This window comes from Hippocampus comes, unplaced genomic scaffold (genome assembly GCF_001891065.2).
Source record: "Hippocampus comes isolate QL1 unplaced genomic scaffold, H_comes_QL1_v1.1 scaffold2, whole genome shotgun sequence".
NCBI lineage: Eukaryota > Metazoa > Chordata > Actinopteri > Syngnathiformes > Syngnathidae > Hippocampus > Hippocampus comes.
Window position 1 is genome coordinate 4,015,676 of NW_017805139.1, and position 16,517 is coordinate 4,032,192.

At 40.6% G+C, this 16,517-nt stretch overlaps 2 protein-coding genes across 3 annotated transcripts in view; one reads left to right on the forward strand and one right to left on the reverse strand.

The window, feature by feature from the left end:
• Positions 1 to 6,069, reverse strand: part of arfgap2 (ADP-ribosylation factor GTPase activating protein 2) — a 16,568-nt gene extending 10,499 nt beyond the window's left edge. The window contains exons 1-5 of one of the 2 annotated variants that reach the window (XM_019867267.1): positions 5,936 to 6,069; positions 4,928 to 5,046; positions 2,444 to 2,516; positions 2,140 to 2,271; positions 1,726 to 1,806 (exon numbers count right to left, since the gene is read on the reverse strand). In XM_019867267.1, coding sequence (XP_019722826.1) covers positions 1,726 to 1,806; positions 2,140 to 2,271; positions 2,444 to 2,516; positions 4,928 to 5,046; positions 5,936 to 6,007 — 477 coding nt within the window. In that variant the 5' untranslated portion in view covers positions 6,008 to 6,069. The remainder of the gene's footprint in view (positions 1 to 1,725; positions 1,807 to 2,139; positions 2,272 to 2,443; positions 2,517 to 4,927; positions 5,047 to 5,935) is intronic. The other variant, XM_019867268.1, reaches the window with a different exon arrangement.
• A 1,958-nt stretch (positions 6,070 to 8,027) lies between these two features.
• LOC109514458 (uncharacterized) overlaps positions 8,028 to 16,517 on the forward strand; it is an 18,321-nt gene continuing 9,831 nt past the window's right edge. The window contains exons 1-5 of the mRNA XM_019867586.1: positions 8,028 to 8,377; positions 10,140 to 10,336; positions 13,093 to 13,230; positions 13,441 to 13,558; positions 14,004 to 14,190. Of these exons, the coding sequence (XP_019723145.1) occupies positions 8,258 to 8,377; positions 10,140 to 10,336; positions 13,093 to 13,230; positions 13,441 to 13,558; positions 14,004 to 14,190 (760 nt within the window). The 5' untranslated portion in view covers positions 8,028 to 8,257. The remainder of the gene's footprint in view (positions 8,378 to 10,139; positions 10,337 to 13,092; positions 13,231 to 13,440; positions 13,559 to 14,003; positions 14,191 to 16,517) is intronic.

The following is a 16,517-nucleotide window of genomic DNA, read 5'->3' on the forward strand; positions in this document are numbered from 1 at the left end:
TTGTACCATAGTATCGACAAGAATTCCGACCCGGCCCGACGAATCCGACAAACTTTTTTTTTGCCATGAAAATGTGGACCACCCTAATATACAGTATATCTTAATTCATCAAATCAGAGTGTATTTTTTGGTGCTTTGCGTGATCTGATCACATTGTGCTCACTGACAATTCAGGGGTGTCCAAACTACGGTGCGGGGCAATTTGCGGCCCAAGCATTGTTTTTTTTTTTTTTTTTTTTAAGGGAGATTTTCAAATATTAAGACAAAGCAATGTGTTCATTTTTGAGTGGAAGCACTGGATTTTGCAAGAAAGGAGACTGTATTGACAAGACAGTTGCCGTGTTTGGCCTAAGCAAATAAAGAGAAATTTAACGGGAGCACAACAATTTGTAGAGGCATCTCGACCAGCATTATGCAATACAAACAGCAACAAACGTGAAGAATGAAAAGAGGCAGTTGCCATGAAAGGTCGTAGGAGAGACCAAAAAGGTGATCCTGCCTTATTTATTCAAAAACTCGATCATGAACCTCCTCGTGCTCAAAGAATTACTTCTTATTGCGTAGCACGCAGAGTAGTGTCACGCTGCTGCAAAACAACATGTAAGCCTTTGGCAAAGTTGTATACTGTTCCATACAGTTGTTCTTTATACGGAACAATCACAGCAGCAGGTTAATTTAATGTTCACACAAAACATTAAAGAAAGGACGACAGTGCTTATCAGAGGATGCAGGTGGTTGCACACCAGTAATGTTACTTTCGGTGTTGAAAATGACCCTCGGATTACTCTTCATTAGAGGAGATAAGATTTGCAAAATATGGCATTCCTTAAGCATAGAATTGAATTCAACTAACAGTTCTTTCAAATTAAAATGATGTACAAGAAGCTTGCTTGAGTTACACAAGCGCCCGGCTCTCCGACATTTGCGACGAAGCTAACAAATGTAGTCATTTAACCAAAGGGTTAGCGGTAGTCATAAGGCGGAGAAAAAAAAGTAGTGTGTTTCCGGTAACCCGACCGACCGAGAATTTCTACGTCGAAAAAAAAACTTTACGGTCGGCATTTTTTTCAAACAACCCTCTACATTTTTGTGTAGAGTGTTTACATTGGTGCAAACTCTCGCGATATTCACGTTGAGCGCGTGCGTCGTTTGCCCTGTCGTCTGTCAACAACATTGAATCATGGCGGCGGCCGCGATCTCCGACGACAGTTTAAACCGCGTTTTCTGTGTTACAGTCGCATGCTCGCACCGTAATGTTAAGAAAATAGCATCCATTGATGTATTGAAAAAATTCAGCGAACTATTTGATGAACACCACGGGCCGAGTAAAAACCGAGGGCGGAGGAGGACGGTGGAGGAGGACGGTGGAGGAGGACGGTGGAGGAGGACGGTGGAGGGTGTCGGGCGCGGGGTCGGTCGGTGCGCGTCGCCTTCGGCGGCGAGCGGGGGGTTCATTGTCTCCTTGTTTTATGTTTTATGGTTATTTTGTTTAGATTTTTGATGGGGGGAAAAAAAAAAAAAACTTTGTCCGATCTACCAACCCTACGCTGAAATTTTATGTTACCGGAAACACACTATCTTTTTTTTTGGCCTAATACGAGGCTGTATGGGAGCAATCTCATCAAGAATGGCAGAGCAGTGCGAGTTCAACGTTAAAACTTCAGTATCGACATCATCATCAAACTTGGTGTCAAAATTTGTACGATTTTAATCTTCCCAGCCTACCTGTGTGTGTTCTGCAAAGAAGTCTTGTTCTTTTTTCTCAGGAGCCGCTGCTGTGAGCCCCCCAGAAGAGTCAATCCATAGCTGCATTTGAAAAAGCGAGGATGGGCACAAACATCAATTAAGGCCACTTTGAATTCTAACATTTATTTTCATAGCATGTTGGCAGCTATAGACAGTGTCATTCGTAAACACCCTCACCCTATGGCCTACAATACTGCTTACATTCTTTGAGGCTGGTTGTGTCTCAACAACCTCTGACACTAGACGGACTGATGTACTCTACTTTGATTGGTAATGATGTCTGTCAGCATTCAAAATAGAACAAACCATTATACAGTGGCAACTTAAAAAAATAAAAAAATAAAAACTCTCAGGGACGTCCTTCCCCACTGGTTGATCTGTACTTAGACTCACATCTGTTCCATACTTGGACAGTGCAGTGTTGGCTTGCTGTCTAATCTTCTCCCTGTACATTTGCGCTGCACGGCTGTTATACTTGGCATTGGTGTCGTTTGTGGAGCAGCCATGCTGGCGGAAAAAGGCAGTCTTCAAACAGAAAGAGAAACTGGGTTATTTCCAGCATGCCTCGACCGGTCAACATTGCATTTGGACTCTGCGATTGAAAACCGACAAAAGTGTTCTTTTTTTTGTTTTGTTTTAAATGCTACTTTACTTTGGTCAAACTTGTGCTTTACTTGTCAGGCCAGTGTCAACTTACTGCATTGGCATTGCCTCCAACCTGCATACATCTAAGCTGAAACCAGTTCCAGTTGGAATCTAACTCAGTGGATCTGAAAAAAAAAAGGGGGGAGTAAAGCATCCTCGGTGAGAGGGACAAATACAATTTATTTACAGTCGGAACAGACAATGACATGTAAAAAGAAATTAGAACAACAGGATTCCTACTCATTTGAGTTTTGAAAAAGTCCATACTTTGGTATCCAGGGTTCTCTGTAAAAGTGACATTTGTGGAGGATAGTTACCTCGACTAACTCCATTAACTGGTGATAATTGTACACCTCCAAGGGCATTATTAGCCTGCTTGTACCGTGTTAGCCATTATTACTACAATCATGTTAATGTTACGTTTTGTAGTGAAAATATAGAGTTTTATGAAAACAATTTCATTTCCCTTGCAGTACATGAGGGCTTGAAGAGCCATTCCAATCCTAGAACTTTCTAAGGGAATGTGAATACTATTCAATACCTCAGCAAATACATTTTCTAATTTGGCAATGCTTAATAAATATCCACTTTAAGTATGACAATGAAATCAGTTACTACTCATATATTTGGTGTATTTATATGTGACGGTTGACGCGAGCTCTCTGTCGGTCTTCGTTGACAGGATGGCAGCATAAAATTGTCCAAAGCTCTCATTCAAACCACTATTGGTGAAGTGTGCAATTCATATTTGACAGTTGTTGTGCGAGGAAGTGTTTTGCCATTTTAACTCACAATTTTGTTGTTTTCTTAGGGTTGATTTCATCCTTCTTGTCTGTAAGTTCATTGAAATTTTACGGAGTTCACACTTTTGCCGCTTAAGTCTCTTCCGTTTTCCCCCCCTCAAGTTTTTAGCAGCATCCCAGTCATAAAATGTGCCATAATCACCAAATAAAGTAAATGATTAAATCACTCGTTATTGTTTGAAATTTGCAAATTTCTGTCCTCAGAGAACTTCAGATTCCCTATCAGATAATCTTTTTGAGCCATGATCTACTTTTCAAGTAGCCAACCTCCCTTGATCGAACATTTTTCTGTTGACATTGAGGGTCAGATGTGAGTTGGTACGACGCGGGTGCACATTTATCCACTATTGATGGTGGATCGACTTGGGGATCAAACACACGCTGCTAACACGTCTCCGGTTTGGGGGCGCAGAGTGCCGATCTGTGACCCAAAATTTAAGTACAACAGCTCAGCCGAGTACCATAGGGGCAGGAAGTGGGCTTTTGCGTACAAAGGAGTCTATGTCTTACTGTAGAAAAAATAATTTAAAATGTGGCTGTGACACTGGGTGTGCAGTCTGTAGCATATGTTAACACAAAATATCGAATCATAATAATAAATCTATTGTCAGGGAATGTGAGCGCTATTTGACTGTTGGTGTTTTATGGAGACAGCATTTTTGCGACAGCCCCATGCTGTTCAGCAGAAATGTCGGTGCTGGTGGACCGTCTGCGATGGTATGGATGGACGGCAGAGCTGAGGATGACAAGTGAGGAGTGTCCTCAACATGGGGCCCGAAGGAGATGTGGACAAGAGTTAGTGTTTGAAAAGTAAAGTGTAGAGGATCTAATTGGAACAGGAGACGTGAATCATTCTTTCTGTGCGCGCGTGTTACTCACCAACAGATGCTACCGTTGCTTGTTTACTTTCAAAGTTAGTTTGTAGCAGATGTGAGTGACATCACCCATGCATTGATTAAATCTCTCATCAACTGGTGAAAGGAGACTACTATTATTAGGTGCAACAAAGTGCATGTTGGAGTGAAGAAAACGATTTTTGTTGGTTTGTATAATTAATGTTTTGTCTCATGTTCTGTACAGTGCTTTGCTGCAGCTGTTGTGAAAAGCACTATATAAATAGGGCAGAGTTGAATTATCAGCTGATGATGAACACTTGGGGTGTGCTTCCCTCCAATAAAAGACAATTTGATACAGATAGGTTCATAGGGCGTGACACGATTCAAGGATGGTTCGATTTGAAAGTGTAATTATTCTATTCAGCTTGATTCAGTGCACTCACAACTTTTAAAATTAAAATTCATACACTGGTTTAAATTGTTTTTTGTTACAGCCCTAACATACACCGATGTCATTTTCTGAGCTAATCAGAATCGTGTACACACTATGCCCTGATAGAATACTGTGCGCTCTCAAATACACATTGCAGCTGTGCTTCAAAGCGCCTTAAAAACACGTAAATCTGAATGTTTTTGTAGATGTCCACAATTTTTTGTTTTAGAAAATAAAACTGTTTCAACAGTCTTGGAAACTTAGTATTTGATAGAATTTATATTTTACTATACAATAGTGTCAATTTTCCATAGTTTTCCAGACCTGGAAATGTATTAAATGAAATGCATTTCTTTTCCACACATGTGTAGGAACTTTGCTGCAAGACACTTGTCAATCATGCACTTGCATATTTGTCATTCTCTTTTTGTGAGAAAAAAAAACCCCAAAAAACAGAAGCCCACCTGATGAAGCTGAGGTGCACTCCAAGGGAACGGTGGATTCCAGAGCAGTCAATGCACAAGAAGACGCCATATGGTATGCTCGCCCAGCTAGGGTTTTTCGCAGAACAGTCAAAACACACCTGTAGAGGAATAGTGCATAAATACTCCAATTTAAGCACCTTACACCTCTGAAGTACAAATGCTTCTTAAATTTTCTCCACATCACACATCGACTTGTGGGTGACAGTCATTAATCCATGCTATTTTTTTTTTTAATCTAAGTTATTACAAAATAATTTAAAACATGTACAATAAAGAGCGGAAACTACTGTATACTGTATCGTGATCACATATAAAAGAGCCGATACAGGAGTTATAATCATATGTTCTGACTTTAGCATTGATTCACAGAGTCAAAGATATGCAGCTGTATTCTTTTTATAACCATAGTCTGAAGTAGTCGCGAAGTGTATTGTCATTTTTAATCTGGTTGCAAATACAAAGATATGGAGGCAAGTGCGAGACTACGGGAGAGCGCTGTCTTTATTCAATATAACGTAATCGGAAAACTCTGGCTAATTTACACTTAAGAGTGGATGAGTACAGTAGGTGGGAAATTTTACTTCAAGTATTGGAAAAGCAGAACTACGACTGCAATACGACGTGACATGAAGTCCACCATCCTATAAAAATACCTATCAAATGAATTACTAACTGCACCAATCCACTTGAAAATGTAACGTGACTGTAATTTATTACTGTAAAGGTGGATCGGTTCATTCGCATTTGGGCCCCATTTTTGACGTTGCATATGTGCCATATGTGATTAGCTTAGAACGGCCAGCACAAGTCGTATACGTGGCCTTCATATTCGCTGGTTCACCGGCAGGCTAGCAGCTGTTAGCCACAGCTAGCTTCGACCGAGGAGCTGGGCCTCTCTTCACAAGACACGAAACAAGTCAACGACTATCAAACAAAGACACATCGACCGGGTGGTACATGTACAGTAAACGTGACGTACTGAATTACCTTGTTGGTAGGAATGGATCTCAGTCGTTTGAAAATAGTAAGTATTTCAGTCTTGTTTGGTTCGGTAGCCATCTTGCCACTCCAACAATTTACATACGATGACGCAACTACGGGAAGTCATGTGCCCCAAACTGGACATATGAGATAGTTAAACCGGAAAACCTGCCAGACCAAGAGAGCAGTGAGAATGTGGTCCCAAGAAACTAATTTTAATATCATCTAAGGGTCGCCAATTAATCTTTCAATGGATCCCACTCAGTGGCGGACCCTCAGGGCCAGCAAGGCCTTCTCTGCTGGCCTAAACATTCTCAGAAAAGTAAATTTACTTTCAATAGCTTTCAAATAACATTGAAAGCCACTCGATAAATAACTTATTTATTATGGTAGAGGTTTTAACCAATCATATTTCAGCTAGCTTGTGTTGCCAGGTAACTTAAACTTGCTCGGGGCCTTCAGATTAAACAGAGCAGGCCCCTGTGTGCTGTAAGTGAACAGGCACAGTCAGGTTTCAATAGCCAATCAGATCACGAAGTCTGACTGTCTGCATACTAGGGCCAGCTAGAAGGCCTTACGTCGAGACTGGCCGTGCGCGTTTGGTGATTGGATTAGCGCCTTTTCTGTTTCCTGAGATTTGTATCCTGACTTGTTCAATAAAGATTAAAAAAAAAAAAAGATTGGATTAGCACCTGCTAGAGTTATCACTCGCATTTTAACCCAAAATGGCCGAAGGAGAAGACGTTGATCTGGTTGCAGAACTACTTTCCACACAATTTTCAAGACGGGCCTTCCACGAAAAGCTGGATATTGCGCCCAACTCTTGCCCTAGCTAGCCTGTCCCAGCAAGGAAAAGGGTTTGTCCGTCATTTTCAGACGAGCAATTATGAACAGTACCCGTGGCTCACAGCCTCTGAGAAACGCTGCAAATTGTACTGCTGGGAATGCCTATTGCTTGCAACTGACCGATTTGGTGTTTGGAGCCACACTGGATTGTTTTACTAAGGCAGCAAGGAAACGGCTGGGCACTTACAAGCTATGGTGCGTTAGAACTACATTGGTGAGTCAATGAATTTTATTTTACATTTCTTCTTGTCATTTTATTTCGTTAGTATTAAATTCATGGTAACGAAATAAAATGACAAAGATACAAAAATGTATCTGCTCACCTGCAATTTATAATGGCGCATTGTAGTCACCTTCGTGCACTAAAGTTCGTTCAATCTCAGCTGCTCAACATTTTCAGTTATTTGCTGTTGTATAGCCTCTTCTCAAAATGCAAATGATCTGTTAACTTTATTTTCAAAGAATAGTTTGTTTTGTTATTGTTTGGTTGGTGTCTTATATGAAACTGCGACATTGCGCAATTTATTGGACAGACTTGTTTAAGATCACGCAGCGTAATTTGGGTGGCATTTTATTTCGTATTTTTAAATCATCTTTTTATTTTTGACTATCTGTAAATTTAGTTTCCTGCTCTTAATTGTGAATGCATACTTGATGGTTTTAAATGCTCCTGAAATGAAGTGCTGCTTGACGAGCCTATACAGTATTGTGTTCATGTATGTGACGTCACTGAAGGCCTAAGGTTGAAATGCACGGCCCGCCACTGATCCCACTAAATTGAGCCCTTCATAAAAATACACAGTAAGAGTAACTAAATGTGATTAATTAAGGCTGTTAAAAAAACAGCAACACAAACTAGTCAGTTTACTTACTCAACTGACTTATAAATGACTCATTCAAATACAGCAGGAATCCCGTTTAAGCATGCATATATTATCAAAACAATTTTGTATAATAGTGGATAGCGCCGCGGGGGGAGTAGTTTGATATTTGAATACTGTAACAAGCCTTCAACTCCCACCATCACAGTACAGGAGTCACATTGCAGAACGCTTTCATTCTTTATACAGTACATAGTTCTTACCCACTTATTTTTCCTCATCGCTATAATTAGTTGTCTGAAACTTTCGACTGTAGTCATGAGTCTTTCACAGTCTAGTGCTAAAATGGGTTCAGATTCCATTCTTCATTTTTCGAGAGAATGAAAAATAAACCAGTTTAACAAAAAACAAAACAAAACAGTAGTTTCTTGCTCTCAGCTCCTCAGGTCAATCATGGAACTATGACTTTACACACACCCGAACTGAAGTTCATCTTAGAATTATAAAGAAAGAGATAAAGAAAGTTATGTTTGAGGTGAGAAAAGAAGAAAAACATTTCACTTGGTATCAGGTTTGACCTGTTAGGTGGACTTCAAAGCAAAATACCTTTCAGAGCTCAGGAACTGACAAAGCAGGCTAAGAACAGATTCCTGAAGACATCATGGCAGCATGTGTCCTACTAATGCTATTGGCAGTACTGAGGTTAACTTCAGCTGAAGATTTTCATGGGGATAACATTAGTTTTATTAAGCCACACAAGGACCCTGATGGAAATATTCAGGTATTGTGTTCCACTTTATGCTAATGTTATGATTCATGTTTTCCGACTCAAGGCTTTGTGTGACATGCGCTAATTAACAAATGGTGCTTTCAATAGTAACTCAGTAATTAAGTGAGTAAGATAAAGTAAACTTTGCAAGTTTAAGGCAACAATCGCCTTCGCAATATGGTTTGGGCCTGGAATTGGATTGAATCGCATGGCTCTAGTCTGAGTGGAAATTTTCTCCCAATGTTTGTATGGGTTTTTTCTCTAATTCTTCCTGTTTTGAAAATTTGGAAACTTAATTTACTGCAGAAAACTTTAGGGAGCTATTTACTTGTTTTGTTTTTCATTTAGCTTAAGACATGCTGATGACCCTGGAAGCTCCCTCCACTTTTTGTTCGAATTTTAAAACAAAGCTCTCGATTCTCTATGTTTAAAATTTCTTCATGATTATTTTTTAAATTACTTTTTTTAAATGTTCTACCAAAAATAACCTGGATGGTTCAGGAGGTCACTTGCAAAAGCTCATATCTCTCCCAAAACAGTTTATCCATGTGTCAAGACTAAATAAATCGTCAAAAATGCATCGTCCCTTTGCCATTGTGTAAGCGCTACAAGTCAAACTGCTGAGATTATTTGTAACTATGGCAGAGGTCGAGCTAACAAAATATAATTACGTGTAAAACTGAGGGGGGGGGGGGTTGATTTCCCTGCTTGAGATAAATAAATAAATAGATAAAAAAACAGCATCGACCAGAATGGTTTGGTTGTTGTCGGTGCTATTCCGGTGCACCTTTGAGGCCAGCGTAACGACGAGTCTTGAACGCAAACAAGTACACGACATTGACTTCTTTGTATTTTCTGTTTATTAAAAAATAAAGTATACAAAAAAGGTTCTCTTTGGGTTGTCTAATTGTCGGTATTATATGGTCAAAAAACTGTATAGCTTCTAATCTTCAGCTGGCCTCATCTCTCTCTGTCTGACTCCTTCTCCACCGTGTCTTCATTCGACAGTCGCGTGACGTCACAACAAATAGTTCTGTAAAAGAAACACTCAGAGATGCATAAAATAACAATGTCGACTATTTCTACTAAATTAGGAAATATGCCAATTGAACATATTAATACTAAACGGCAAATGGAACACACAAAATTCGACCAATATCAAATTGGCACCTACAGTTGTGTTTTCATGCGGGTGTTGCTGGGGTCACCAGTAAGAGCAAAACAGCAGTAGCACAAAAAGCAAAACAAAACAGTTGTGCAGGCAATTTATCTCAGTTGTTTATTTTCCCCCTCAAGAAAAACAAATCTTTTTCAATTGCGTTGTAGAGGCTATTGGTTACATTGCTGGTGGAAAAATGTGAAAACATTTGTCTGGGTCTATTTTTTTTTTTTCCACAAAAACCTTGCGTTTGAATAGGGGGGTGTAGACTTCTTATGTCCATTGAAGGTCTCTGCATGTGAGTGCGAATGTTTGTCTGCCTCATTGTGTCAATCCTCTGACTGAGATATGATGGATAAAGTGCGTATTGTATTTCTTACCTCTAATCAACTGGGATAGACTACAGCTTTCCTGTTCCCCCGAACAGTATAAGTGCTATAGAAATGGATGTATGAGAGGAATTGAACAGTTCACCAATACAAAATATTGGTCTGTTTTCAAGTTCTAATTAAAGCTCAGCAAGGAGAACACTCCTCCTTGAGCATAGTGTACAAATGGAAACACGAGTGAGTTCTAACATTCATCTGATCTATTCTCCACAACTTGTCTCTGTAGGTGGCCTTCCATCACCAACAGAATGGCAGGAATAACTGTGTTCATTCATCACCTTTTACATGTGAGGAGTGTAAAAGCTTCGTCCACAGTATTGTCATGCAAACAGACCAGGACAACACGGGCCAGGGCAGATGGTGTCAATCTGGCAGATTTACCCAGGCAAACGTCTTACTGAATGTTTCCCATATTTCTCTGAGGTATATGACTAAAGGCTTTCAGATTCCTGATCATTTTTAATGGCCTATGAACATACGTTACACATAGCCGTCAAATGAAAAGCTGTTCAATGTTGACATTTTCTTCATGTATCTATTGGTATTGGAAGTTGCCAAGTTTATATTCATTTTATGTAAGACTATGTGCCATAATAGCTTTATGATAGATCATTGCACAATAATAAAGAAAAGGGGGTTGACTTAAGGTAAAGAATATGTATATCTTGGGCTGTCCAATTATTGACAGCAAAAACAATTGTCATAGTAGCATATTTTCTGCACTATAAGGCGCTTTGGATTATAATGAATGGCCTATTTTAAAATGGTTTTAGAATATAGGGTGCACTGCATTCATTATAAGGCGCATAGAATAGAAGCTACAACAGTGGCTGCGGTTGCGCTATGCATTCACTAGATGGAGCTACACCAAAGAGAATTCAATATAATACAGCTTTATTTAAATAGAGCTTTCACAACCACTGCAGCTGTAACAAAGCCATGAGAGCTGGTCACAAACACGGATATGAAACATATTAATACAAATGGCATTACAATACAATAAATGAAAGACAAAAGTTATGAAGACAATTGATTCAACAATAAGGCACGCAAATTTCGTCGGCTCATAATTCACATATCCTTAGAAGTTGCTTATTTCCTTCTTGCTTGGTTTAGTCCAGGGGTCAGCAACTCAAAATGTTGAAAGAGCCATATTGGACCAAAGAAACCCCCAAATATGTCTGGAGCTGCAAAAAATTAAAAGCCTTATATAAGCCTTACATTGAAGGCAACACATGCTGTATGAATCTTGTTGAGGAGGGGGTTTGTCCATTTCCTTACGGCCCTCCTTGGACACAGGTTCTTTTATTTCTCTATCAGGTGGAAGAAAGACCCAACACCACGTTGTCTTTTCTGCAGTTTATCACAACACAATACGAATCAATTCGGGCTCCTGAGAGTTTCAGATTTCGTCAGGAAGCGTAGAAAAAAAATCCATCCAGTCATGAGAATATATAGAGACAATATGATAATGAGAGGCGGGCAGTTCCGCCTCCATGCAAATTCCGGAAACAAAGAAATTAACATGTCATTTGACCCGATGTGGGTGGAAAAAGTTGGGAGTGGTGAGGTGAGACCAGACCACCACTACCCCCTATTGTCTTCAGTCTGAGCTTTGATGTGATGGCAGCAACACAGATACTTGAGATAACAGTTCCTCTTTTGATGTTAAACATGTCCTCTGGAGGGGGCCCTAAAAGTAATGGGGGTCAAGTGGCACTAAAGGTGATTGTAATCACAGTAAGCAGGAAATACCTTCAACAGCATACTACGTTCTTTCTTTCAAGTGTTTGAACAGATCCAACTAACAGAGAGGGGCTAAAAAAATCACAGGTAGGAATAAATTCCTGAACAATCTATATTAGCTACACAGTATTTGCCTACTCTCAAAATGACTAAGTTGGCTACAAATACACAATGAGTCTTCACGATTAAATGTTTTTCCCCTGCAAAGCATCCTGTAGAGAAGGGGTGCCCAACCTTTTTTGACGGAAGATCTACTTTTCGATCAACCAACCTCCAGCGATCGACCCATTACCGCACGCGCACATACACACTCATTTACACACGAATGCCATAATGAGCAACAGCCTTAACGGCCCCAAAGATGAACGAGGCATGGGACGCACTTTTCCAGCGTGTTTACTATCGTAGCTCACGTGTTGCATTTAAAATGCTTCTCTCAGCCATCCACATTCCCATTCTTTGCCAGTACCCTCAGTGAATTGTACATGAAATGCTGTTTTTTTTTTCATGACAGCCACCTGTCTGGCATCCAGTCCTTTTTACATTTAATATTTATTCTACACATTTTTAAAGCATTGGAAAACATTAAGAATGTTTGTGTCTTGTTTGTCCTTCTACAGAAACCGTATTAAAACTCCCCTTCCCCCATCTTTTTCCATTTTCAAACATTTTTTGAAAAAGCTCCAGGGAGCCGCTAGGGCGGCGCTAAAGAGCCACATGCGGCTCTGGAGCCGCGGGTTGCCGACCCCCGGTTTAGTCAGTGGTTAGCTATGCTATTGGTATTATATTCATTTCATTATGGCTGCGCAGAGCTCACAAAGTAGTTGTCTGTTTGTTTGAGTGTATGTTGGTGATGCACATGTCAATTATTGACAGGTAGAACCCTTTTAGGTTACAATTGGTTCCTGCTAATCACCACGAGATGGCAGAGAAACACTAACAGGGAAACAACTCAGTGGGGAATATAAAGAGACTGTGACAACATATATGAGGTGCATTGGATTATCGGGCGCACTGTCGGCTTTTGAGAATATTGAATGCTTTTAGGTGCGCCTTATAGTGCGGAAAATATGGTATTTATCTCAACATGCCACTTGACAAAAATGAAACAGTTAGTACCCGTTTGTATGTCACCTTGCTGTGCTAAACCCGCACGCTTAATTTTGGACCAACTTAATATTTTTCATGTTGAACAGGGGAACCACTTTACAGTATAAATCAAGCCTACTTCTTATTTGATAGGCGGGCTTAAGTCACTCAACGCTGGACATTTTGCGTTGTCAGTCCCTTTCATTCTCTTTCATTCTAGTCACCGACATTTGTGTCACAATGGAACAGCACCATATTACTGGAATGTTGAAAAAAAATGCTGTTTAGAGGTATATTTATGCTGAAAACTAATGAGAGATTGGCGATAACAATATTTCTTTCAGTAACAAAGGTTGCTGTTGGGCAACTAACAATGACATGAAAACTAATTGGACAGCCTATGCCCATATGGACCTCAGAACACGATCGGACACTGAAACCCTTAACAACTGTCCCGTAACGACTACCGTGTCCTCCTTAAGGTAAATAAAGTTTTCCTAAGACCCAGTATGCAATAAACCACATGACAGGAGATTAAACAGTTAATTTTCAATGAATGAATGTTTGAAGTACAGTTGTTATCAGCAAATGGATGTATGGGTTGAATTATGGAACTTGCAATTTCAATGAGCGCCTGATCAAGGACTGATGTTTTTCTGTTGACTCTGAATAATGCTTCTGTTTTCATGCAGGGTGCACCAGAACTGTTTTTCAAATATGCATCTTTTAGCATATGATCCAGATGGAGATCACGTGAAGTGTCACTGGCCTGCAGATGCTGCGGTTCATAAAAATATCACTCTCAATGAGGTAATTCCTGAATATTGTGGCACTCTACCTATTTGTTAAAAGGGCAACATAGTTTGTGGCTTTTTATGTAAGCATGGCCAACCAACAACCTAGAAAAATATGTATTCAGTTGACCACCGCTCTTAACAGGGGATAGGGACCAATAATGAAAATCCACATACAATTGACAGCCATTGAAATGCTTTGTGGTGGGAGGGAGGAATTGTTGCTTAAAAACCCCAAATATTCTTCAAATTATGTTGAGTTATATTTCCTCCATGAAAAATGGGAGGAAATGAGGAGAAAATCCCGGGAAAAAAAATCCACACATTTGCGCTCCTGCGGGTGCCAAGCCGCGAGTATGCGGAGGTCAACTGTACCTCTCTGCGTTCAGAATACAAAATTGTCAAAGAATAATACATGAATGGTAATGACATCCTCCGTTTCATTTTTTTCCTTGAACCAGAATACTTGCACACTTGAAAAGACAGGGCATGTCAGCGAAGGTGTCTATGTATTTGAAATCATGCTTCAGGATTTTCCCACAAAAAGAATCAGTTTGTCCAATGGAAATGGAACCTCGAAATACTGGGAAACCTCAGATGAAAACGCATCACCTCTTTGCAAGCTAAAACTGCAGTTTTTACTGAAAAGTAAGTGATTCTTTATATTCTCTAATTGTGAAAAGTTGACAAAACGTTTCATCTTTAACAGATTCACACTAGTAGAAAAAAAAAATTGTAACAACAGTCTGACATTCTGGATATGTTCTTTGACTGTCCCGGGAAGAAAATGAGATTGTCATCAAAGCAAACAAACAAACTGGTTGAGCATGTCTCATAGGATGTCATTGATGAGAGCCTGAAAAACAGCTGGTACGTTTGTAAGTCCGAAAGGCATTACCAGATACTCCAAGTGGCCAAGAGAGGAGTGTTAGAAGCAGTTTTCCACTCAATCCCCCCTTTTATTCTCACCAAGTGGTTCATTTCTACTGAGGTCCAATTTGGAAAAGATTGTTGCTTGATGGAGGGAGCCGAAGGCCGAGTCAGTAAATGAAAGAGGATACGTGTTCTTCCCCATAATGTCATTTAGGACCTGGTAGTCAATAAAGGGCCGAAAAGTGTTGTCCATTTTATCAACAACAAAGAATCCTGCCCCCAGTGGGGGCAAAACGAGGGACTAATTAATCCGGCAGCAACGGAGTCAACTACATAAACCTCCATGGACTCCCTGTCAGGCCTGGACAGGTAAAAAAAAAATGGAAGTGTAAGGGGCACTAAGGAACAAGTCATTATCACACTCGTAAGTTCCATGAGGTGGGAGAGATGACGCATGATCCTTAAACCTCCTTTGGGTCATTATGATGGTCCCTTACAGTGGACAGTTTGTCGGGTTGTCAGGTCACAGTGTGCATGAAAGGGTTAAAGTTAGTTGGTGAGTTTGGGAATGTAGGTTTGCAGTCATTTTATCTTCATATGTACCGTTCGTTGCAAACCAAGAACTCAGGTCCTCATTTGGTACAGTCGATAGAGTGATGTCCTAACAAATACAGAGTCATGAGTTCGGTCCTCCTTTACATTTGACCGATTTAAACTCATATTTATTTAAGGTTATTCACAAACAATCTTGCTACTTATGGTCATTTAGTCACCGTTAGGCTGTGCCTGTGTGGGTTTTCTCTGGGTACTCCGGTTTACTCCTACATTCCAAAAACATGCATGACAGGCTCATTGAACACTCTAAATCAGTGGTTCTTAACCTTGTTAGACGTACCGAACCCAACCAGTTTATATGCGCATCCAACCGAAACCTTAGTGAAAAATAAAAATTGGATTCAAGAAGTGTTCCTTCAGTTTTATCGGTGTGAGACGAGAGTTGCTCAACTTGGCATGACAAATCATGCAGATAGGACGCTGAGTCCCATCACGTTCTGCGATGCATGTGAATCCTTGTGGTACATAGTCATCCGACCACGTTCTTTAACACGACATAGCATGTGTTAAAACATTGAAAAAAAAATTTAATAAAATTACACGACGTACTATCACGACAGTCCCACATTGACTACAGAGCAAACTAAATTTCCCGTGGCACTGATTGGCCAAGCAATGTAATGTGATCATCTGCAGCCAGCCAGTGATGGCCAAGCGGGCGTGTCATAGCTCATTGACATGTTGAGTCGGGCGTGTCTTAACCTCCATGGCAGACTCCGTCGAACCCCTGAGACTGGTTCACCGAAACCCGAGGGTTCAATCGAACCCAGGTTCAGAACTACTGCTCTAAATTGTCCCTATGGGTGTGAGTGTGATCGCGGATGGTTGTTCTGTATGTGCCCTGCGATTGTCTGCCAACCGGTTCAGAGTGTCCCCTGCCTACTGCCCGATGACAGCTGGGATAGGCTCCAGCACCCCCCGCGACCCTTGTGAGGATAAGCGGATTGGAAAATGTCTTAACCTCCATGGCAGACTCCGTCGAACCCCTGAGACTGGTTCACCGAAACCCAAGGGTTCGATCGAACCCAGGTTCAGAACTACTGCTCTAAATTGTCCCTTGATTCATCATTAAAAAAAAAATGTTGATGTAAAGTCTTGCCTGGAGTCACCATTAAGCCTCCATTGTTCTTTCACTCTTTCACTGTAGCTTACTGCTTGATGACACCATCGAGCAAATGAAAGGGTGTGAGTGTGGTCGCGGATGGTTGTTCTGTGTGTGCCCTGCGATTGTCTGCCAACCTGTTCAGAGTGTCCCCTGCCTACTGCCCGATGACAGCTGGGATAGGCTCCAGCACCCCCCGCGACCCTTGTGAGGATAAGCGGATTGGAAAATAGATGGATGGATGGATGGATGGATAGTCACCGTTAAGCCTCCATTGTTCTTTCACTCTTTCACTGTGTATACCAGTGGTCCTCAACTAGAAATGCTGTAGGTCCACTTTTTTTTTTTTTTAATAAGACCAAGGCCCGGTCCCATGAACGGCGGT